The 21,692-nt window shown below is 49.2% G+C and overlaps 7 protein-coding genes across 7 annotated transcripts; 3 read left to right on the top strand and 4 right to left on the bottom strand.

Moving 5' to 3' along the window:
• Nucleotides 1-6,222: 6,222 nt before the first annotated feature.
• PODANS_0_1320 (uncharacterized protein) lies at nt 6,223-7,841 on the top strand (the record flags this gene model as incomplete). Its single annotated transcript, XM_001903142.1, has 3 exons — nt 6,223-6,359; nt 6,425-6,544; nt 6,605-7,841. The coding sequence occupies 3 exons, from the start codon at nt 6,223-6,225 to the stop codon at nt 7,839-7,841; spliced, it is 1,494 nt and encodes a 497-aa protein (XP_001903177.1).
• Nucleotides 7,842-8,533: 692 nt separating this feature from the next.
• PODANS_0_1310 (uncharacterized protein) lies at nt 8,534-9,786 on the bottom strand (the record flags this gene model as incomplete). The annotated part of the gene is made up of 2 exons (XM_001903141.1): nt 8,534-9,609; nt 9,678-9,786. 2 exons carry the CDS (start codon nt 9,784-9,786, stop codon nt 8,534-8,536), a joined length of 1,185 nt encoding a protein of 394 aa, XP_001903176.1.
• A 294-nt stretch (nt 9,787-10,080) lies between these two features.
• PODANS_0_1300 (uncharacterized protein) lies at nt 10,081-11,843 on the bottom strand (the record flags this gene model as incomplete). Its single annotated transcript, XM_001903140.1, has 2 exons — nt 10,081-11,342; nt 11,429-11,843. Coding segments are annotated over 2 exons (1,677 nt in total), but the record flags the coding sequence as incomplete, so codon positions are not given.
• Nucleotides 11,844-12,598: 755 nt separating this feature from the next.
• On the top strand, nt 12,599-13,988 carry PODANS_0_1290 (uncharacterized protein; the record flags this gene model as incomplete). The annotated part of the gene is made up of 3 exons (XM_001903139.1): nt 12,599-12,641; nt 12,695-13,081; nt 13,150-13,988. The coding sequence occupies 3 exons, from the start codon at nt 12,599-12,601 to the stop codon at nt 13,986-13,988; spliced, it is 1,269 nt and encodes a 422-aa protein (XP_001903174.1).
• A 323-nt stretch (nt 13,989-14,311) lies between these two features.
• On the bottom strand, nt 14,312-16,040 carry PODANS_0_1280 (uncharacterized protein; the record flags this gene model as incomplete). The annotated part of the gene is made up of 4 exons (XM_001903138.1): nt 14,312-15,221; nt 15,285-15,516; nt 15,586-15,733; nt 15,816-16,040. 4 exons carry the CDS (start codon nt 16,038-16,040, stop codon nt 14,312-14,314), a joined length of 1,515 nt encoding a protein of 504 aa, XP_001903173.1.
• A 1,018-nt stretch (nt 16,041-17,058) lies between these two features.
• Nucleotides 17,059-18,828, bottom strand: PODANS_0_1270 (uncharacterized protein; the record flags this gene model as incomplete). The annotated part of the gene is made up of 4 exons (XM_001903137.1): nt 17,059-17,649; nt 17,732-17,986; nt 18,067-18,405; nt 18,484-18,828. The coding sequence occupies 4 exons, from the start codon at nt 18,826-18,828 to the stop codon at nt 17,059-17,061; spliced, it is 1,530 nt and encodes a 509-aa protein (XP_001903172.1).
• An 890-nt stretch (nt 18,829-19,718) lies between these two features.
• PODANS_0_1260 (uncharacterized protein) lies at nt 19,719-21,221 on the top strand (the record flags this gene model as incomplete). The annotated part of the gene is made up of 1 exon (XM_001903136.1): nt 19,719-21,221. One exon carries the CDS (start codon nt 19,719-19,721, stop codon nt 21,219-21,221), a length of 1,503 nt encoding a protein of 500 aa, XP_001903171.1.
• Between the last annotated feature and the right edge of the window lie 471 nt (nt 21,222-21,692).

Below are 21,692 nucleotides of genomic sequence, written 5' to 3'. Positions count from 1 at the left end.
CAGCTAAATAGTGCACAATAAAATATCTTAATATAAACACAAGATACTGTAAATACAATTTGTGAATTGCATACTGCGGAACTATTTATCTACACTAGCCAGTTCCTCCGTATATATAGATCCTGGGGCCCTAAGGTGCTCGCCCTACTACGGCCCCGATTACCCATAGCATATTGCATCCTGCAAAGTGCTCGTCGTGCTATGCCTCTGATCACTCGTAGCATCTTGCATCCTGCAGAGTGCTCGTGTGTCTTAGCGCCATAGCACTTTCGTCCAGCCCTGATTAGCTATCTCCTAACTTCTTTAATGATTAGCTAGGGACGTCCTGCGCCCTATATGTGGCGCGGCCTGCTGTTAGGTTAACTGTGACAATATACTGTATAAAAGTAAGTATATTTCTTAATAACTTTACGATCCTAATACTAACGACCTTCTTATCTTTCCAGTATTTTTTTTTAGCTTTTATATATAGATTTCTTAAGCTATCCTTATACAGCGGTAATCCTATACTTACCATACTACTTTTCTAGTATCGTTTACTTAATTAGTCTTTCCTATTATATAGGATTATCGTTTTTTAGTAACCTTTATAGTAATTTATATTAATTAATCTTATAATACTTAAATCTAAAGATCCTTTTCTTCGTACTCCGCCTTTCGCCTTTCTATTACTTCCTATAGTTCCTGGAACTTTATTTTTTACTTAGTATATTAATTAGAATTTTCCTTAAAGTTTGCCGCTTCGTTTTACTAATACCCGATAACGTGCGTGATAAGCGAGCGCAATACTTTCCACGCGTCGTACTACCTTCGCCTTCAACACTTATTTCCTCCACAATCTAATATAATATCGCCGTCAAATGAAGCACGATTAAATCTGGCTCTCCAGGCTCCTTAAAATAATAAAAAGCTAAGCTTGCGAGCTGCAGCTAAGATCTATAACGTTAACCATACAACTCTTTTTCACCGACGCGCCGGCCGGCTTACACGATACGATATTTTAGCTAATTTACATAAGCTTACCGATTTAGAGGAATAAACGATTATTTAATATATAATTAAGCTCTATACGCGTACATTTCATCCTCGGCTTTATTACGTAGAAGATATAGCTAACCGATTACTACGCGAACGCAACGCGCCCGCTATTAGTAAACGATAGGCTTATAACTTCGTTAAACGCTAGTTAGAACTTCGGACGCGTTTTACGCTAAATATAATTATTAGAGGGCTAAATGCGAGGATTTAAAGGTTATTAGAGAGTGGTTTACCTTTATATAGAATATTAAGGTTAAGTACGGTATCGTAAATAATAATATCTATAACTTCGACGAGATTAGGTTTATAATAGGTATTATTTTTCGCGGGTATAATAATTATAATTTTTAATAGCCGTAATAAAGTTAAATAGGTTTAGTTTAATAATCGTAAGTGGGTTACGGTTATTTAGAGCGTAAATACTTTAGGTTAAACTATTTTATTATTTATTATTTTAGCCGGGTAATATTATTTTATTAATTAATATTAAGAGTATAGCCTTCCGGCTACTTAATGTATTATAATAATCGATAATAGTTAGACTATTAATAAAAAAAATATAGATTAAATTTAGTACTTCGATTTCTATACGGTATTTCGTACGAAGGATAAATATCGGTTATTAATCTTTAACGGCTACGAAAGTTACTACTTCAAAAAATTGCCGGAAGTATAATATTATTATACTATATATACCTCCGTACTTCTTTTATATACTTTAATTATTAAATATTAATTATTTTACGCTATTAAAAAAAGCGTATAACCGCTAAATTAAATAATTAATACGAATAAATATTATATATATTACTAAATTAGAGTTTCTTTATATATTTAGAGAAATATTTTTTATTTCGATTATAAAAAAAATATTTAAAGTAGTTTTATTAGAGCCGGCTTTATACTGTACGACCTAAAGAGAGTAATATCTAAACTAAATATATATATTCGGACTCCAATACCTCTAGCCTCGAGCCTAACTACAGTACTACCTTAGGTCTTTTAAACGCTATATAACCCTCGGGAGGTTACTTTACAGTTAATGTTTATTAAAACTCGAATTTCTAACTATTAGGGTAACTCTCTAACCTTAATACTAGCCGCTATAGACTAATTTACTAAGGAAGTAATAAGTATAATATACGAGGTAACTCTTCTCCGTATAAAGGTCTCTTCGCTACGTAAGGCCAATAAGGAGCTTAGTAAGAGACGGAGAGCCAAAAAAAACACGTATGCGGCTTAAAGGGTTACTTACTATATAAAAGGCACAGGATCTACTAGATTAAAAAGCTATAGGTAAGCAGGTAGCCCAGGAAATACGACAGAATAATAGTAGTGTAGGGGGGTCTCGTACGAAGATTCGGTGCTATGGTGTGTGCGGCAAGCCTGGCTATAATACACGTACCTGCAAGGAGGCTACAGAATTATCTGATTCATCTATTTCTAATTCAGTTATTGTAGTTTGCTAGTATTATGGTTATATAATTAAGGATAGTTATAGTAGGATATTAAAAAGTATTCCGCTCGCTTGTCTATTGCGCTCGCTTATTACGCACGTTAGCTATAATCTCTATAACCCTCGGTCCCTTCAATATAATAATTATTGCAATCTCCTTTTTCTATCCGAATTACTTAAATACCCTATAGTCCTTTTTAAAGTATTTTATTTTACTGTAATTAAAATATTTATAATTATTTTTACCTTTATCCCGGCCTTACGACTTTTATTATTAAATAGTATCGACTTTTATAAGTTTTACTTAAGTAGTCCTTAAAACGTAAGTCCCGTAAGGCCGTTTTTTATTATTATTATTCGGGTAATACGGTCTTTACACGCGTATACCCTTACGCTCTTTACGATATTAATATTATTAATTATTAATATAGATTATTATTATAATATACTCGTTAATAATTTCCGGTCGCTCTATTTAATATAGTTTATTCTTAACTTTTTCTTTAAGTCCGTTGTAAAATAATTATATTAACCCTTTATCGTTAATTACGTTACGGAGTACGTTTATCTTAAATACTATAGTATAGTCGGTAGTAGATCGAGTCTGCTTAAGGTTAATTAATTATTCTTAAGCACGTTTAGCCTCGTTATATTCTTTAAATACCTCCTTAATTTTCTTTTTAAAGTCTTTATACGATTTAAAATACGTTTAACTAATATCCTTCCTTTTATTATATATATTATCAAAGTAATCTCTTAAAATCGGCTTAAACTATATAAATATTATATCTTTAAGCCTAGACGTAATATATATAACTTTAAACTCCTTATCCGGAAAATAAAAAGGGTAATACCGAAAGTAAGCTTTAAGCTAGATTAGAAATCCTCCTAGCTTTCCTTTTATACCTCCGTAGCGGTCGGGTGCCTTAAGCTTAATACGCTCTCCCTCCTTACGTAAAGTCCCGATCTTTTAGTAGAGTATAGCGTTTTTTTATATAAGGGTCTCGTGGGAAAAGCGTAATTTATTTTTAAACTTTTAAATATAAGCGAAAAGCTAATCGATAGTAAGTTAAGTAAATATCCCTATCTAAGTATTAACATTTCCGGCTATAGCGTTAATTTAATACTTTTAACTTATCTGTAATAGAGTTAAAGTAAGTATATAACGTGTGGCGAACCCTTATATAGAACCTCTGAAAGGGATATAGGTTAAAGGCTACTTTTAATAATTAGTTTAGTATAGCTAAATAGTATATAATAAAATATTTTAATATAAATACAAAATACCGTAAATATAATTGTGAATTACATACTGCGGAACTATTTATAAGCTATCTAGTTCCTCCGTATTATAGATCTAATGCTAAGCCTGGATTATTCTGTTTCTTCCCGGATTTTAACTAACTCTTAAGGCTCATAAGTGATTCCTAGAAATCGCTCATGATTCCTTTATGTCCCGGATAATCCACCTCTTATTGGTCTATCCTCCTTTCTCTTAATTAGCTGCCGTGCCTCCTCTTTCCTATTGGTTGTTCTTTTCGGGTGTCCATATTATATTCGTGACAGTAAGCTATAGGTTTTATATAAATTAATTCTACTACACTATAAAAACTATTAATATTTACCGTTATAGGGCCTTTAGGCTTATATATTAAAACTAACTTTTAATGGATTTTATAATATTTTATTAAAATATATTAAATAAATTATTTTCTTTATCTAGAGCTTTATGAACTTTCGTTTTAAAGATTATCCTTTTTTCTTTAGTTTCATTATCGTAAGTAAAGCTATAATGAAAAAAAGAAATTTAATAAAAAAAAAGCGCTCGGAACATAATGTAAAAGACGGGAATAGTAGCTTTACCTATTATCATAACGGCAAAATAAAACGCAAGTAACAAGAGACTAAAATAATCCCAAACAACAGCGTTGTAAGCCCTTAACAAACAATATATAAAAACATTCATATGATATAATAAATTGTAAGATTGGTACTAAGAAATATAGTATTAATACAATATCATTCCCTATTAAATACTTTTTAAAAAAAAACTGGTATATTAAGCATTATATTATATTAGAAAATATATTTAACTTTATTTTACTATAAAAGCTTAACGACTTATATAATCCAAAAAATTATAATACTCTAACCTTTAAAAAACCAGTTGTTAATAATTGTTAAATAAATATTTATAATATACACATATTTTAACACTTTTAAATAAATATAATAATTAGATTAAATATCAAAGTTATATTTTCGATTAGGGCGGAAGGGAAAAGTATAATATCGGGATAGTACGAGGTTAGCGGGAGGAAATACGGTTAATTAATCGTCGGAAGTAACGTAAATATCTCATAACTCCAGACTTCTTTACTTTAACCCCTATAAACAAGCTTTTTACCTATAGGGACCTAGCTAGCTAAGTTTCCACAAGTAAGAAAGTAAAACCATTATTAAAATATATTTTATATATCTGGTGTTTGCTCTACTTTCTTTTTTTCCACTTAGAATCTTATTAAATTACGGCATATTGTCACAACCCTGGTATATGGACGAGAATAACGATTGGTTGTGGAACCGCGGGAGCAGGGACCAATCGGGAAAACACCCAGGAGAGCCAATCACAATGAGGGACGATGATCAGTGCGATCAGAGCACTGATCAGACTGAGCAGACCAGACCGGGATGATCAGTATGATCAGGACACTGATCAGGCTGAGCGTAAGTGATCAGTATGCTCAGGACACTGATCAGAGGAAGCACGGCTGGGAAAAGAAGTCTATATATACGGAGGAACTGGCTGGTGTAGATAGACAGTTCCCCAGTATGCAATTTCACAGTTGTATTCACGGCATCTTGTGTTTACATTGAGACATCTTGTTGTGCACTGTTTAGCTGCACCGAACCAATTGTCAGAAGTAGCCTTCAACCCGTATCCCTTTCAGAGGTTCTGTACAGGGGTTCGTCACACATATACTTCAGTCTATTACCCGGGCATTTTCCAGGCTACAACAATTTCCCTCTGTAAGATAACTAGGTACCCAGGGAGCCCCCGACAAACTGGAAGAAGCTCAGGCGGCCTTTAGCCACGGAACTGGAGTGTACATTGGCCTCCAGTAACGCGACGGTTTTCCGCTCAACATATCAAATCCCAGCAGCCTATAGAGTCTAGCTTCCATGAGAATGGCTTTATGTCTTGCCCACTTCGCTAAACAGCCCGACATGTCGTTCTGCGATACAGATCAGCGCGAAAAACGATGCAGGGATTATGTTACTATAGTGCTGTGTAGCTAGTTGAGCTAAAATTCCCATCGTAAAGCTCAGGAGCTCTGAGTCTTCCTAGCCATTGTCCTTAAGTCTCGATGTCATGTTCGTAGAGACTGAATTGGGTTGTTTCCGATGTCCCTGTGAAACAAACGGTTCCTTCCTTTTAGCCATGGCAAGCCAGTTTCGACGGCCTATTATTTCCACCAATGAACTAAGTTTCTCCGCATCATGTTTGTATTTTGCCGGCTCCAAGCTTTTGCAGCAAGGGGTACTACTACCTCCAGTTGTCAAACCCCTGTATGCCACACGCAACCCGAACTAAGCATTGCAACGCAACCTTTCTCGTGTTGACAGAGATCTTCAATATAGGATAAAATGGAGACGTCCTTATGACCAATAACTAACTCGTTGTCTGGAAGTTGTATACTATTTCCTGTTGGTTTTCCTATCTAACAATGATGGTGAGCAGATTGAGTTTCCTGTGGCTTGCAAGCTATGCACCACATCTAGTAGCAGCTGTTTCGTACAGCGTGCCATCATCGCCTCCATCGAATGCCAGTCCTCTCCTGGATCCGGCGCCGGTGGGCGTGTCGTAAGTCAACTCCTGTCTCCTCTCGAGTGAAACTCAAGGCACCTCTGGCTGACATTCTAGGGCAGACTGGAATTCTTCACTTTCCCTGGCTACATGGAAAATGTCACGTCCACCATGACGTGCTTGAAGAACTTCAAAGATCTCACCGGCTCATGGCCGCCGGTAAGGGTTGGTGGAACAACGCAGTAAGCATATCTTTCTTGCATGAAGACACCTCGGGTTCACGCTCTAATGGATATCAACAGAGACCGGGCAACATATAATGCCCAATCATCGGCAGCGGTCACTTACTCTGTCAGCAACCCCGCTGATGCACCCATGAGTCTGACGTTTGGCCCTTCATTTTTCGACTTGGCGGCCTCATACCCCGGGAAGGTTATAATTGGACTCAACAGGCGACTGAATAATCTGGGCAACACTCTCGCAGCTTCAAGGCTCGCTCACCAAAGGATGAGAAACCTGGACTCGATCGAGCTCGGCAACGAACCCAACTTCTACACGAATAGCGACCCGATCGCTGGTGGCACCTGGAACGCAGCTCGGGACCGTGCCAGTCAGGTTGAATGGCAGAGGGCCTTGGCCAGCAATCTGACAACTTCCAGCATCATCTCCGCGGGCGTCTTCTTTGGGACAGACAAATTCAACAATGCGAATCTGGCCAGAGAGGAAGGAAACGCGATGGCAGCTGTCAAAAATTTCAACTCGCATAATTACCCACAGTGGGCAGGGACCTACAATTTGGCAAGACTCATGAGCCATAGCGCGATTGCGACACAGATTGCGCCCTTCAAGGCTGAAGCTGCGGCAGCCAGAGCTGCTGGCAAGGACTATATCATGGGGGAGACAAACAGCGCAACCCAAGGTTTGTCCTATATAACGTCTGTGTTTTCTGCGGCTACTGACAGCATTCTCGCAGGAGGGGGTGGCATAAGCCCAACATTCGGCGCCGCTTTGTGGATCGTAGACTATGTCGCCCAGTCCCTATTATTGGGCATCAAATCTATCTACTTCCACCAGGGAACTATCGGAAACTGTCAGTACTGTTGGTGGGGCAGGTTCAGTATGGGAAACCCTTATTATGGGGCTTACTTCATCACGGCGGCCCTGGCAGAAGCACAAAGAATTGCTCCGTTGGATAGCTTCTCGAATAACTTTGGGGGATACGCCATCTACAAGGACAACAAGCCCATCCGAATCTTGCTCATCAACTCCAACTACTACGAATCGGGGACCAGATCGAGAGAAAGCTTCACGTTGACTGGACTGCCTTCCGGCCTCACGAGCGTCCTGTCCAAAAGACTGACTGGGAGTAGTGCTACTTCCAGATCCGACAGGTCTAGTCCCGCCACCTTTGGTGGTCAGACTTTCCAAGACGGAACGTGTGTGAAGCAAGGAATCGAACAGGTGGAGGAGGCTAGCGTGAGAGCGGGGAGTGTTACGTTGAGCTTGGCCGCGTCCGAGGCATTGCTGGTGTACCTGTGAAGACGTTCCTCGAGATTTTCTCGTGAAAATTGCTCGGGAAATTCATCCGTGGCGGGTGAATGTGTCATAGGAGCCATGTCACGACAAATGCATCGTTGGATGAGATGCTGTAAATACACCGATGCTCGTGCACGTACCTACCTACTGAGAGACAGGTACGACTGATATAACTACCTCGAGAGCACCGAGTGGTTTGTATCATACGTTGTCAAGTAGAAAACAGATACGATCAGCAGCTAAGCTCAAACTTGCTATGGTGTTGCAGAAGGCTCGGGATGATCGCCGGGAGACTTGGTTGCTCTATGGGTTCCTTGTTAACCTGTTACCAACCATCCAAGATTGGTTCCAACATCGCCTACATGGAGTTACCTTAACTCGACTTTGGTTTATCGTGTGTTCAGCTAGGCCAAGACCTCTGTTTCCACCCTGAGCACCCTTACATACTCACCCACCTAGTTGCTCGCAGACAGCAAGATAAGAAGGCCACTGGTCGAGGCTTGCAACCAGTCGGATACGATTTCACAATGGAGCTTACGTCGAGCAGTTTGTAAGTAGTAGGTCTTCGTTTTGAACTACTAATATTCTCTAAATGTCTCTAATGAGTTTTGCAAGGAAAGGTTTGCTTAGGTAGGTGCCCATACTATCAACTTTTCAATAAGAAAGACTCCAGCCATACGAATCCAACAAAGAAGTTAAACTGCTGCCAGCATTCCCACTGTACACACCGCAACACTCAAGATCCCCACGAGACCAAATCGAGTCGTCAAGCTACTTCCTCCGGAAATGATGTAGGCAGGCTCCGTAGGGCGGTCTGTGGAAACGATGGTGGTTGTTGTGATGGGGTTTCCACCATGTCCGACAAAACCGGTCGCCGAGGAAGCCACGCCAGATGCTGTTTCGGTCACGTCGTGGGTCACAAAGGGCTCCTCGTCACTGGTGATTCCGCCCTTGTCTCTTTTGTCTGTCCCTTTCTCACGACCCTGGCCACCGCCGCTCTCTCCTACCGGCATCGGTTTTGGGGCTTGGCTTGGCACAGGCCCGGTTGTGACATTTGTCATGGAGATGCTTTTCCAGCTTCCGGACAAATCCGAGTAAAAATAGCTCGCCGCTGGATTCAGATTCGTGACCAAGACGCTCTCTACGTACATGGTAAACGGTCCCTGGGTGTAGTTGGTGACGCCGCCGGCCCAGTCAATTGTCCCGTTTGGATTATTTGAATCCCCTCCGGCCCAAATGCCCAGTTTCAGCCTCATGGGCGTCTGAGGAAAATTGCGGCCACCGAGGGCATCTTGATAGGCCAGGGTTCTGACAATGGCACCGTCGATATACCATGTTACCAGGCTTGGGGTCCAGTCGATGGTGTAGTTATGTATCAGCCCTTGGGTGTCTCCCATGGCGGTCTTGCCGCCACGGTCCCAGGTGGTTGTGTTCCCTTTCCCAAAGTAGTTGGTTTGCACCTCTTTCCGTTCGCCGCCGATCCATTCCCAGTCAATTTCGTCCAAGTCATCCGACTCTAGGACCACACAACTGACGATGCCCGTGCCACTGGCTGCCCTCATGTGCACCTCGGCACGGCCAAAAAAGAAGTACCAGGCTGTCTCTATGGTGGGGGAGTCACCTTGCTTGTTGATAGTGAAGGCAGCGCCGAAATTGGGCGTGTACGTGACGGACCCCGTGCCAACAGATGACCAATGGTTGTTATCCGGGCCATTGCGGAAGTCAATGCTGTACTTGGGAACGGGCAGGCCAACATCAGGGGGACAGCGCTCTGCACAAAGTCTGGTCAGCTGCCATCTGTCCCTTGAGAGGACCTCAAACGGCTATCTGGGCACTCACTGGCCGTTGGGTTACAGCTTGTGTAGGTTTGGGCGGTGGCCAGGGCACACAAGGCCACGGCACCTAGCAGCAGAGAACGAGGCCACGACGGAGAGAGAGAGCAGCGCATGATCAAAACCAGGCGGCTTTTACGCTAAAAGCCATCGACGAGAGCGCGGTTAAAGGATGGAGGCGGGTGTCAGGGTGCTCTCGGAACGAAGCGAGAAGATCAGGGTTAACCGGAAGTCCGCAGGCTGCTATCAGTGGTTTGCCAGCAAGCCATCTGAACATAAGGTTATGGGAACCAGAGAAATGATCGAGACGGGGCGCCGCCACCTCGTCAGCTCTGGGGGCCATCCCGCCGGTCACCCTCCAAGAGGTAGCACATGCAACAGCGAAGGGAGTACGTGATTCCGAGGAGACATCAAAGTTCCGTTGTGCAGAACCGCTGGCGTGGGCTGCCATGTCCTGGTCTGCCACGGTGGGAGACGGTGTTTCTTTTTTTCCCATTCCCGATCAAGTTGTGTATCATTAGATTCTCGCATGCTCTTGAAATAACCAAACGCCGCCGAACGCCAGTGCTATGCAATGCAGCAGATACCGCGACACACCAAAGAAAACACATGGTATTAGTAAACGGGGTTAGAACCTGGCATGGCCGTGTTAGCTTGGACACTTCCCCCACCTCTAAAAGCCAGTTGGGTTGGCAAACTGACCTGATCTCGTAGCTCCCGGCCCTCGTCATGTACCTCACCCACTTGACGCTGGAGTAGTTGCTCTTCTCGAACACTTTTAGGTATCGGACCAGCAGCCCGGAGCTGGTGAACATCAGGAGGCTGAAGCTCATACTCAGTGGCGGTCGGCTCCAGGCCTTTTGGTTGGTCATGCTGGTCAGCTCGGCCTCGGCGCTCAGCACGAACTCGCTCTGGCCGGTGAAGCGGCCGATTTTCCAGACAATGTTGTTTTCCGACGGCTCGTACTTGGCCTTTCCCTGGGTGCACCGCTCCGTGATCCTAGCCGTGTTAAGCGGGGTCGGGATGCGGACAATAACATTGGTGGCAAAAAGCTTGGAGCCAAAGTTGGCGCGCACACCGATGCTGTACTCGACCTTTGTCTTGCCGACCTCGTTGACGATGGCGTGGACCTTGAAGGGCAGATTGACGTTTTCGGTGGCACGGTAGCGCATCAGCTCAAACTCGCCGTCAGGCGGCACAAACGAGATGATGCGGTCGCTGTCAAACTTGCCCAGCTTGACGCATTGGTGGAACTGGCAGTCCTCCAGCGTCACACTGCCGGCAGCCGCCTTGGTTGCCTTGCTCCCCTGCCTGTTCCCGCTCGGAAGAGTCTGCATGCCGTCGTTGTCAAGAAGCAGGCGGTCGTTGAGGCCAAACTTGCACTCGGGTGTCCCGCTCAGGTAGGCGCGCATGATAATCTGACCGGTGACGTCGGCTCGGAGCACGGAGCCGGTTGCGCTCATCAGAAGATTCACATCCTCAATGACATCGACAAAGGCCTCGTTCTTGCGGTACTTGACATCAGCCTTGCGCCACGACAGCGCGCCCGTGGCCTGCATGGTGATCTTGGCCGAGTCCTCGACGGCGCGTTCCGACCTGACGCCCTCGGTGGTGATGTACATCTTGAGCGTGTCGGTCTCGGTGTTTTGGGGATAGCCAAAGTCGATAATTTCTGCGCAAAAGGGAGAGAGAGAGAGCACCGTTAGCAGCGGCCGCCGCGGCAGACAACAAGCAGATAAGCAAACAAGACAAACACACCATCCAGGAGCTCATAAACCAGGACGAAGTTGTTCTTGACGGCCTCCTCGTCAAACTTGGCAAAGTAGCCACGGCCGAGCTGGATCAAGCGGTAGAGAAACTCGAAAACGAGAGCGGCATTGGCGTTGCTCTTGGTGATGGCCACCAGGTAAATGTTCTCGTGCTTGACATGGCTGAAGGTGGTGCTGCCGAGGGTCAGGATGGGTGAGCGGACCTGGGCATTGCTGATGACCTGAATGCGGAAGACATCGGCGAGACGCGGGCGGCAGTCGTTGCGAAAGGCACGGAAGATTAGATTCTCGCCCTTCTGGTTGAAGATGAGGATTCCCGACAGCATCGTGAGGTTGGCCTGCTGTCCGCGTGGTGGTTGCAGCTCAGCTTCAATTGGATCGGGGGATATTACGGAGTAGGTGGTTCAAATCGGCCGGGGACGCGCTGCGAGGAAGGGCACCCGACCCGCGTCGGGTCCAGGCACCGATGGACAGCACAGGCAGTTTCAAGCTGGACAGGAGCCCCCGTGCTTGGGCGGTGAGGGGCAGCCCCCTTACCTAAACCCCCGCCTTCAGCTGGCGGGCGGCCCGTTCGCTATTTGTGAACGATACCTAAGGGTGAAGGGCAAGTGCACGAGCCACGGTGTGACCCGCAGTACCTACAGAATAACACTACCTACCTACTTACCTCTTACCTCTCTTGCTGCAGCGTCGTCATCATCATCATCATACGGCGGTCACTTGACCTGCTGACGCTAGCAGACAACAGCACTTCCAAATGTGCCACTTGGTTCTTCGGATGCAAACCGATGCTGATGAAGCTGATCCGACACCTAGTACTATAGCAGCCCCAGATGCATGATCTGCACCCACCCGTCCAATGGCGGCCAGCAGCCAATTGCCAGTGACTTCAATAGCACCCATGATGTCATTAGTTGGAACCCCTGTATCTTCGACGTGACACAACACACCACAGAACCGAGACAGCCCATGCGGGATGATGTCGAGGGGGCCCGAGGAATGCCATCTTGGGCTCAGGGTCGGTACTTGGGCCGTATTGCATGTCGATCAGATGTCCTACTTTAATTATCCGTGATTCCCCTCCAGTTCTGGCCAGCAAACGTCGCTGTCGACCGTCTATTGTGCAGAAGCCGCCATCGACAACCGACCAGCAGCAGCCATGGACGCTGCCAACTTGGCTGAGAAAAAAGAGTTGAAGGCAAGTAGAGCATCCATCTCTCTTGCGTTTGACGACGTGAAAGCTGACAGCTCCCGCAGCAAGCATTTGTCCTCGCAACGCTCATCTCGACCATTGCAGGCACATTCATCACAGGCATCAACCTCTACGACCGCTTGGTCGAGCAGCGGCGGCAGAGGAAGCGGGACAAGGGCCAAAACAAACGAATCAAGGAGCTCGAGGCGCGATTGAACACGGCCGAGGAAGAGAGGACGAAACTGAAGGAAGAGCAAGGCAAACAGGGTCAGAGAAAGAGAGCAAAGGGTGGCGGTTCCGCGTCTGATTCCGATGCGGATGATGACCACGACCGAGACGATGATGGTGCCCGCCATCTTCGACGCTCTCTTCAGCACGGCGGCCCAAGTATCCAGCGAGAGTACGACCGCTTCTACAATACGATGGGACAAAAGTTTGCCCGGGGTGACCGTAAGACCTCCAGTCCCGCTCTACCTTTCCCCAGGAACGACGTGCTGACTGTTGGCTTTCCTGGCCAGTGGTCGCTCAAACCCAGCTGCAGAGCCAAATCATAGTACTCCAGAGCACCGTCATCAAGCTCTTGGAGGAAGCCCTGCTTACTGGCCAACCGCCAGATCTGAGCAGGCTGTACAACACATCCGAGTTTGCGCGCGAGGGCAGCATTCGCGCCCTCCAAGACCAGTATCAGCGTTTCCTCCAGTCCGCCCCGATCCCGAGACGAGGGCCAAGGCCCGGAGCGCCCATCCGCCGTACGTCCTCCACGCCCTCTCTTCGAGGAGATGCAGCAAGTGAGGCTGGCTGGGACCATCCACCTGTACGAAAAGCACTCCCTCCTGCAGCAGCCGCCAATCTGTATCATGACGGCATGCGGAGCGGTACCAACAGAAAAGGCCCTCTGTTCTGCCCATATGCGGTAGACTTGCAGCACAGCCCGTCTCCCACACTGGTCCACGTCACCTGCCCGGCGTGCGGTACCCTGCTAGAGAATCCCCCGGCGGGCCGAGATGAGAGAGAGGGGTGTCAATCCTCCTGGCGAATCGAAAAGGAGGTGGTTATCCGAGACCGGGATCGGGACTGGGAACGTCGAGGAAGATCATCTTCACGTGGAAGTCGCTACGGCGACAAAGACGAAAAGGTCGATACTAAGTCCTTCATATTGACCCCGCGGTTTGTGGCAAAGTGTCATCGTCCAGATTCAGGGTACGCCTGTTACCTATGTCTGTGTCATCGCGATCGAGACACGTTGTGTAAAACCGAGGAGACATTGGTCAGCCATGTTGCCGGCAAGCACAGCATTGCCGAGTACAAGCAGGATCGAGACATCAAGGAGATGGCTCGCACGTTGCCCTATCGTTGAAAGCCCAAGAAAAAAGTTTGGTGGGAGAAGAATGGGACAGAGAAGAGCTAACCATGTGCATGATCAATATTTATTAGATGGTTAATAGGTATGTGTGACGAAAACAACCCCAGCGTTGTCGTGTGGTTATGAGACAAGCAAAGGGAGGAAGGAGAAAAAAAAGATTTGTAGAAAGTGAAACCAAAATGCTCGACGCCATTCCATGCATCATTTTGGCTTATTTTGTCATGACCAGACCATTTTCCAACCCCCGACACTTCCTCGCCCCGCTGTTTTTCCTTCATACATAAATTCAAGACGCCCCCTTACTCTGCCTACACAGCCTACACGGCCTCCACGCTCACCGTTTTGTGGCCATTCTTTTCCGAGTGCACTTTTCCTTGTGCAATCGCCTCTTCCTTGGCTCGTTTGCTGTGAAAGGTGGCCAGGACCTTGTGGTTGACGGCCTCGTGGATCTTTTCTTCGGGACGGTTCATCCACACGGGCCAGCCCGAGTGGGACAGGGGCCACAGGACGTGGTTGTCCTTGGATTCTATCCACTCGTAGCTGGGGCGGACGGGACGGCTGGCGATCACGTCCATCTCGGCGGCCACCTGAGCAGCATAGGCCTCGAGGGGTAGGTCGTTGACGTCCTGGCCAAAAGGGTTTTCGATTTCGCGACCGATGAACAGAATGCCCAGGATGATATACGCCGCGGCAACTGTGGCGGGAATCGTGATCCACTCCAGCACCTTGACGAGCTGGAAGGGCAGCAGCAGGATGTACACCCATGTGATTTGGGCGATGGCGATCGAGTAGGCAATGGGGAGCGGCGTGGTGAGCACTCTTTCCGTGCCCACAAGCACGTCGTTGAGCGACATGATGTTGTTGTAGGCCATGGTCTGGTGCATGGTGACGGGCAGGCGGCCGCTGAGGGCGAGCTCGTCGGTGAAGGAGGCAAGGTACGACAGAATCTCGAGGGGGAGGTTGCCCAGGGGGACGGCAGCCTTCTTAAGGGACTTGCGTGGGTTGCTTTCTGCAAACGACACTCCCAGGTACTCGCCCACGCTCTTGAAGAAACTCGGGCGCTTGAAGGTCCGGTGCGCATTTTCGGGGTCCTCCTCGGTGGCCACCTTGGCAAAGGTATCCAGGTGTGAAATGAGACTCGAGATGTCCTCGTAGCACGTGTATGGTTCGAAGCGCAGCTTGTGCTTAAGGGCAACAGCAAATGCCACCAAAAGATTCATAGCGGTGCTGGTCGTCACGCCAACAGGTCAGCCCACATGCGCCTAGACTCTCCACGGCATGGGGACTTACAGCTTCTCCAGCACTTCGCGTCTCTTCACCAGGTCCTTCTTCTCTTCGGGCACATCCTTGCGGCCAGAAGCATGCACCCAGTAGATCCGACCCAAATTCTGGGTTGCCAGAATCAGCTGCGCCCAGTACTTTCTGCCTTCGTTGTAGCGCTCATAGGCCGTGGAGCTGCGGAATGACAAGCTCAGACCGACGACAAAACCGAGGACGGTGAGCAGAATGCTGTTTATGCCGACTATATGGGAAAGACATTGCGTTAGTTGTGCGCACGGTGGCAAACAAAGAAAAGGCAACAGGGACCTACGCATGTACACCTTCATACTAAGGATGGTGATGAGAGACGCCCAGGCGCCAATAGCGAGCAAGGGCAGAATCATCTTGGGCAAGATGCTGCCATGCATCTGGAGGAAGATGGGCCATTTGGAGTGTTTCTGGATATCGCGTGGACCTGTCTGCAGAGCAGTATCAGCACCTGGGTTCATCCAGCCATTCCGTCGCCACAGCCAAGGGACCGACCGGTCAGGAGGAACTCACAAAGTAATCATCAATATCCAACGATGTGTTCTTGCGACTGAAGGGATTTGGGGTGAAGAGCCGGGGCGAGGTGAGCGAAGCAATGTCCTCTATCACGGGGCTGTGGGTGCTGATGCGCTTTGGTCTTGTCTCGCTGTGAAGACCGCCTTGGCTGTGGCCGGCAGCCCCTCCAGCTTCAGCTACAGGAGCAGCCGGGGCGCCGGCAGCAGGGCCATCGTCGGACATGGCGGATGGTTTTGGAGTTCCAGTTGGATGGCCACAATGGGAGAAAGATCGGTCGTGAGCGAGAGGGTGTGAGTGTCTCTTTGATGGCTAGATCACAGAGGCTGAGGAGCTACGAGAAAGGGCGAGGAGGGAGAAAGCCAAAGCAAAGGAGAAGAAGAGAAGAAAGAAAGAAAAGGAAGAGAAGGGAGAGAGGAAAGGGAAAAAAATGGAGGGAGGAGGGAGGGGGGGTGTAAGGAGGCGATCGGGGACGGAGATAGGTAGGTAGGATACGAGATCTTACAGACAGACAAGACGAGACGAGACGGGATGTCAATTGGCAATTGCTCTCATCAACCAATGTCAGGAATCATCAATCTCAACCCATCAATTGGCGGCAGGCACTGCTGCACTTGCTGATGCTGGGCCGCGCAGGGGTTGAGCTGACGGTGGCAGTGTCCCGTGTGTTCTGGACCGTCTGAAGCTTTCTGAAACCGCGTTGATCCATACCACCTCCCCCTGTTGGCGCGCGCACAAGGGAGCGCTTGGACCAGCAGCTTCCCGATGCGGAAAGCCCTGGACACGTGTTGGCATCTTTCAGGTGCTGCAACATGATCTGTTCAGGTACCTGAGGTGCGGCTGTCTGACAAGTCCGACGCAGGCTTTTTTAATCACCTACACTACACTACGTGCCTCTCTTGCTTTGGGGAGGGAGGGGAGGCACGGGGTGTGTGTGGAAAGCCAAGCATAGCCCGGTCTTGCCCTACGCTTTGCGTCCAGCCCAAATCTCGTGATCTGCCGGCATGACCCAGACACGCCAGACGGGACGAACTCTCGATTTCCAGGACTGCAAAGCTTGTTTCAGATGCACATTTTACCCGCCAAGCACCATCCTTCAGAACTTGGAACTTGGCGATCTCCACATGCAGCCTTGCCCCTGAACCCCTTTACACTACACTACACCACACTACACTACAAATAAATGTACGGATTATGAAGCAAAAGCTGGACATTTCTGAATTATTATCCGGTACTCTGTACATCAGTACTGAAAACGCCACCGCGCGTCGTCGTCGCCGTCCCAGTCCCCGTGCAGCTCGCCCACCTCCTTGACCTCGGCCGTGATGCCATCCCGCCTGGTGTTTTCCTTCTTCAAAATCAAGTACAGAATCAGCGACACAATGATGTTTCCTGCCAAGTAGCCCAGCGCAAAGCTGTGCCCGACAATGTACCGGGGCCCGTCGTTTTGCCGGTAGAGCTGTGTTCCTAGCACAGCACCCAGGTTTCCAATGCTGATCTGCATACCGTTGGCGACTGCTCGTTTTGTCTGGCCCGAGACGTTGATGGCCGGCCACGACAGCGCCAAGGCCGTCGCTGGGTAGATACCTCCGGCGGCAAAGAAGGTTCCCGTATATGAGAGCCCTGGCCGGCTCTTGGGGTCCGTGTTGGCCAGCAGGATAATGTAGCCTATCATGGCAAAGGATGCCGAGCCGATGAGCGGAATGGCGCGTTGCCCGTACTTTTCGGAAAAGGTTGCCACCGTCAGGGTTGTGAAGAAGGCGAAAGCATAAGGGGGGATGGTCAAGAGCTGGGCGTTGGCTGCAGTGTAGCCGAGATCTCTGATGATGGAGGGCTAACGAGCAAGAAAGGCCGGCCTTTGTCAGCATTCCAACACTGGCATTTGACAGCAGCAGGCGGTTTCAAGTTTGACGCACCAAGAAAAGAGAGAAGGTGTAGAGAGGCAGGCTCATGGTGTGGAAACTGAGGCCGTAGAGCCAACACTTTGGGTCCTTGAGCGCCTTGGCAACGTTGCCCCATGTGAAACGCTCGTCATGGGTGGCATCGCTGTCAGCAGCAAGACGGTTCCGGATGAAACTCCGTTCCTTAGCTGTCAGGAACTCGGCCGTGTCTGGGTAGTTGTAGATGAACCAATACGCAAACACGGCAACCACGACGGTAGCAATGCCCTCCTGCTCATCGACTTAGTGTCAGTTCACTGCCATCACCGACAAGCCACGAGGCACACGCGGCCACTTGTTGGTCGACTTACGAGAATAAAGATCCATCGCCAGCCGTTTTCCCACACAATCCCTCGCATGTGTCCGATGCCATAGGCGAGAATTCCACCAAACGAACCGGCAAGGGCCGCGGCACTGAAGAAAAGTGAGATGCGAAATTGTCTCTCCCGTCGCTTATACCACATTGAAAAGTAGTACACCACACCGGGGAAGAGACCAGACTCTGTGACGCCCAAGAAAAAGCGGGCAATGAAAAAGCCTGTCAAGTCTTGAACAATGCCCATCAGCGTGGCCACGATGCCCCACAGAATGGTCAGGGTTGGCAACCAAAACCTAGGCGTGGTCCGCTTGAGGATGATGTTACATGGAACCTAGCAAACCAAGGCGCCGGCCAAGACCCGTTGTCAGTACAGAGCCTCTTTAAGAGGCTATTAGATGCTGCTACTTACCTCGAAGATGACATAGCCTACGAAATACAACGTCAGGCCGGTGAGGTATTGATTTCCGGTCATGTGTAGGTCGCCCGTAAGGCCCTCGATCCTTGCGTTGCCAACATTGCTGCGGTCGAGAAAGGACAGCAGATACAGCACACCGACGGCGGGCAAGAGGCGCCAGTCGATCTTGCGCAAGAGTGACTTTTCGTCCACATCGCTGTGCTCGACATCGATGGACGGCGAGGCTGACAAGGGGTCTTGCTCGGCCTTCACTTTCCGAAGACTCTGGTCATTATGTTGGTCTGCCTGGTCAGCCGTAGGAGGCGCCGTTTGGGCATCTGCTGAGAGCTTGGCCGTCATGGTAATTGGGATGCTTGGGGAAGGTCGGACAGAGTCTCGGCGATTAAGGCACGTGTCTACGTATGTGCCCTGAGATGAGAAGACAAGCTCAAGAGGCAAAACATCGCACCATTTTCAAGACATCACTCCTCTTTAATAGCCGTGAGCCTCCGTGGGGGACTCGGGCTCGTCTCAACCAGATATGGCTTGAATTCGTCAAAGGCGATCATTGTTCTGCATAGAGGATAAGAAAGGGTACCGGCCATCGTCTATCAGAGGCCAAAGCGCAGGACAAAAATCTGCAACCCCAGATACCCAACATCACCACAACAAGAGTCCAAGTCCATTGCCACATTTCCGCTAGAATGGCGACATATGCTATCCGCCACTGTTATTGGTTAAAGGGGGGGCGCCTCCCCGCGCTGCCTTATGCATCTACAGGGGGTCTCGATCACGACATCGCAAGGCCCATTGTTACAACTAGTTATTCGAATGACGGCGGTAGCCACTGACATCACTAGTTCTTTCCGCTTAAGGGAATGCCGAGAAGGCTGAGATGGATGACTGGGGGCAGGAAATGGCGAGTTTGCTCCTTTGGTGGATGATATTGAATTTGAAACCCCCACGCTTATGCTGTATATATTATTCTTTGGGGACTAGGTGCCGTACTGGGTGCCTTGGGTGCCTTGGGTGCCTTAACATATATTATAGCACACTGCCTACCCTTGGAGCTGGCTGGTCTGGTTAATTACGGGCTATTGATTAGGTCAGCATGGCAGCATAACACTAGAGAGATAGATGACCACAGGTCTTCTTATCTTATCAGCAAGCCAAGGTGGCCTGCACCATTCGGGCGTGCTTTGGCTCTCTCTTGCGAAGTAGAGTAGACGTCACCCAACAACAACAAAACAATGAGTTTCACGTCCAGTCTTGTACACGACTTCGTCAAGCGACTGGAACACGGCCAGCCAACTGAAAACACCACCCGCCATGCTGAGATTCCCTGGTTCGACATTGGTGACGCGTCGGACCGAGAGCTGCTTGTCACGCACAGCTCGCCATGCGGCTTCACCTTGGGCACTGGTGCCTCCATCTACACCGACGTGCTGATTCCCGCCCTCACCGCCGCCCGGCGCGAGGTGATTCTTGTGACTTGCTTCTGGGCCGGGTCAGCTACGCTCTCGGCCCTCCATGACGCTCTCGTCAAGCTGGCCGCCCACCGGCGTGCGCTCCTCAACGACGCCAGGTCCAGGGGCACCACTCCCACCCCACCCTTGCGAGTTCGCGTCTGCTTTTCATCACGGTCTCTACTGCAGAAGCTGCTGCATCCACAGTCACGAGATGGCTACATCTACCCGCCGTCGTCGTGGCAAGCTGCCCTGGGCCTGCCAGACCCTGTTTTGTTGGAAAGCGCTGCTATTCAGCTCCAGGCCAAAAGTCTCTTCCTCCTGCCCTTCAGCGTGATGCACCCCAAGTTTGTCATTGTAGACAGGCAGCGTGCCTTTATCCCCAGCTGTAATGTCAGCTGGGAGCCTTGGCTCGAGGGTTGCGTCGAGGTGACAGGGCCGGCGGTCAGCGGCCTCTTGTCGTTTTATTCTCGGACCTGGGAGCCCGAGCACGGCGGTGTCCAGCCACCCCTAGAGCGGAACCACCTCCTCGAGCCACCGGCGTTCGATGTCCGGATGGCGGGGCTTGCCTTGGTTGCCAGCGCCGCCCACCGCCGCGCCGCCCTCCTCCCCGAATCTCCGTCGCCTATTCCAACTCTTCTGCTACCCTCGTCATGTCACCGGAACCCACATTTCCGTCCCTTTCCTTGGCAAAAGGACCCCAAACCCCCGGGCACGCCCCTCAACGTCGCACTACTTGCGCTTCTTGACGGGGCTCGGCGGTCCATCTACGTGCAGACACCGAATCTCACCTGTCAAGCGGTGCTCCGCGCTGTCTTGAGCGCTCTCCAGCGAGGAGTTGATGTTGACATTGTCACCAGCCGCAATCTCATGCTTCTGGAGCAGCTCGTGACGGCGGGCACCACAACTTCATGGTGCCTTCGGTCTCTGCTGCGCCGGTTCCGGAAGTCGGAGCGTTCAAAGCCAGAGTCTCTCCCCGCCGAGATGGAACTTGGCCATGTCCCCCTTGGAAGGCTACGCATCTCTTACTTCCGCCCCCGGCCGAGTCTCAAAATGCGCACACATACCAAAGAGGAAGAACCAGTGCACTCTCATCTGAAGCTCATCATGGTGGATGACAAGTATACCGTGCTTGGTTCGGGCAATCTAGACCGTGCAAGCTGGTACACAAGTCAAGAGCTGGGCATACTCTTTGATAGCACCGATCTTGCCAACACCGTTGGCACTGAAGTCGACTGTGTGTTAGCGGACAGACTTGAGCTTGTTTTCGACTCGGCAGCACTTTGATGGTGAGAGCGCCTTGATCAAGGACCGGCCTATTGTTAGTCAGCAGCGGCAGCGCAGCGCAGCGGATAGACGGGATGCAAAGAGAGGATGCATTGCAAACCTCGTGCGAGTGCCGTCCCGGTATCTGGGAATGACCACTTTCGGCCGCGAGGGCATGGAAACCCAGACGAGCCGCCAAGAGTGCAACGCTCTCAAGATCTCGGCAGGCTCGGCTAGTGCCATGGCACCGATGGCAGAGTCGCCTTGGTGGTAACGGCGGGTCAATCAGAGCACGACAATGCCGGAACATCGCAAGTCTGTTCCGCACCCCCACCCCCTGTCCCCCCATCCCCATCTTCCCCGCAGACGGAGGGCTCTGCGCTTCCCATCGTGGATATTCAGGAACGAGGCTTCCGAGATCTAGTCGATCCAACCTCAATCAAGTGCGATGGTCTGAACCCGGTTCCGCTTCGACGCGCCCTCTTGCTAACC

This window comes from Podospora anserina, chromosome 2, assembly GCF_000226545.1.
Source record: "Podospora anserina S mat+ genomic DNA chromosome 2, supercontig 1".
Classification (NCBI taxonomy): domain Eukaryota; kingdom Fungi; phylum Ascomycota; class Sordariomycetes; order Sordariales; family Podosporaceae; genus Podospora; species Podospora anserina.
This window is presented reverse-complemented; position numbering and strand designations above follow the sequence as displayed.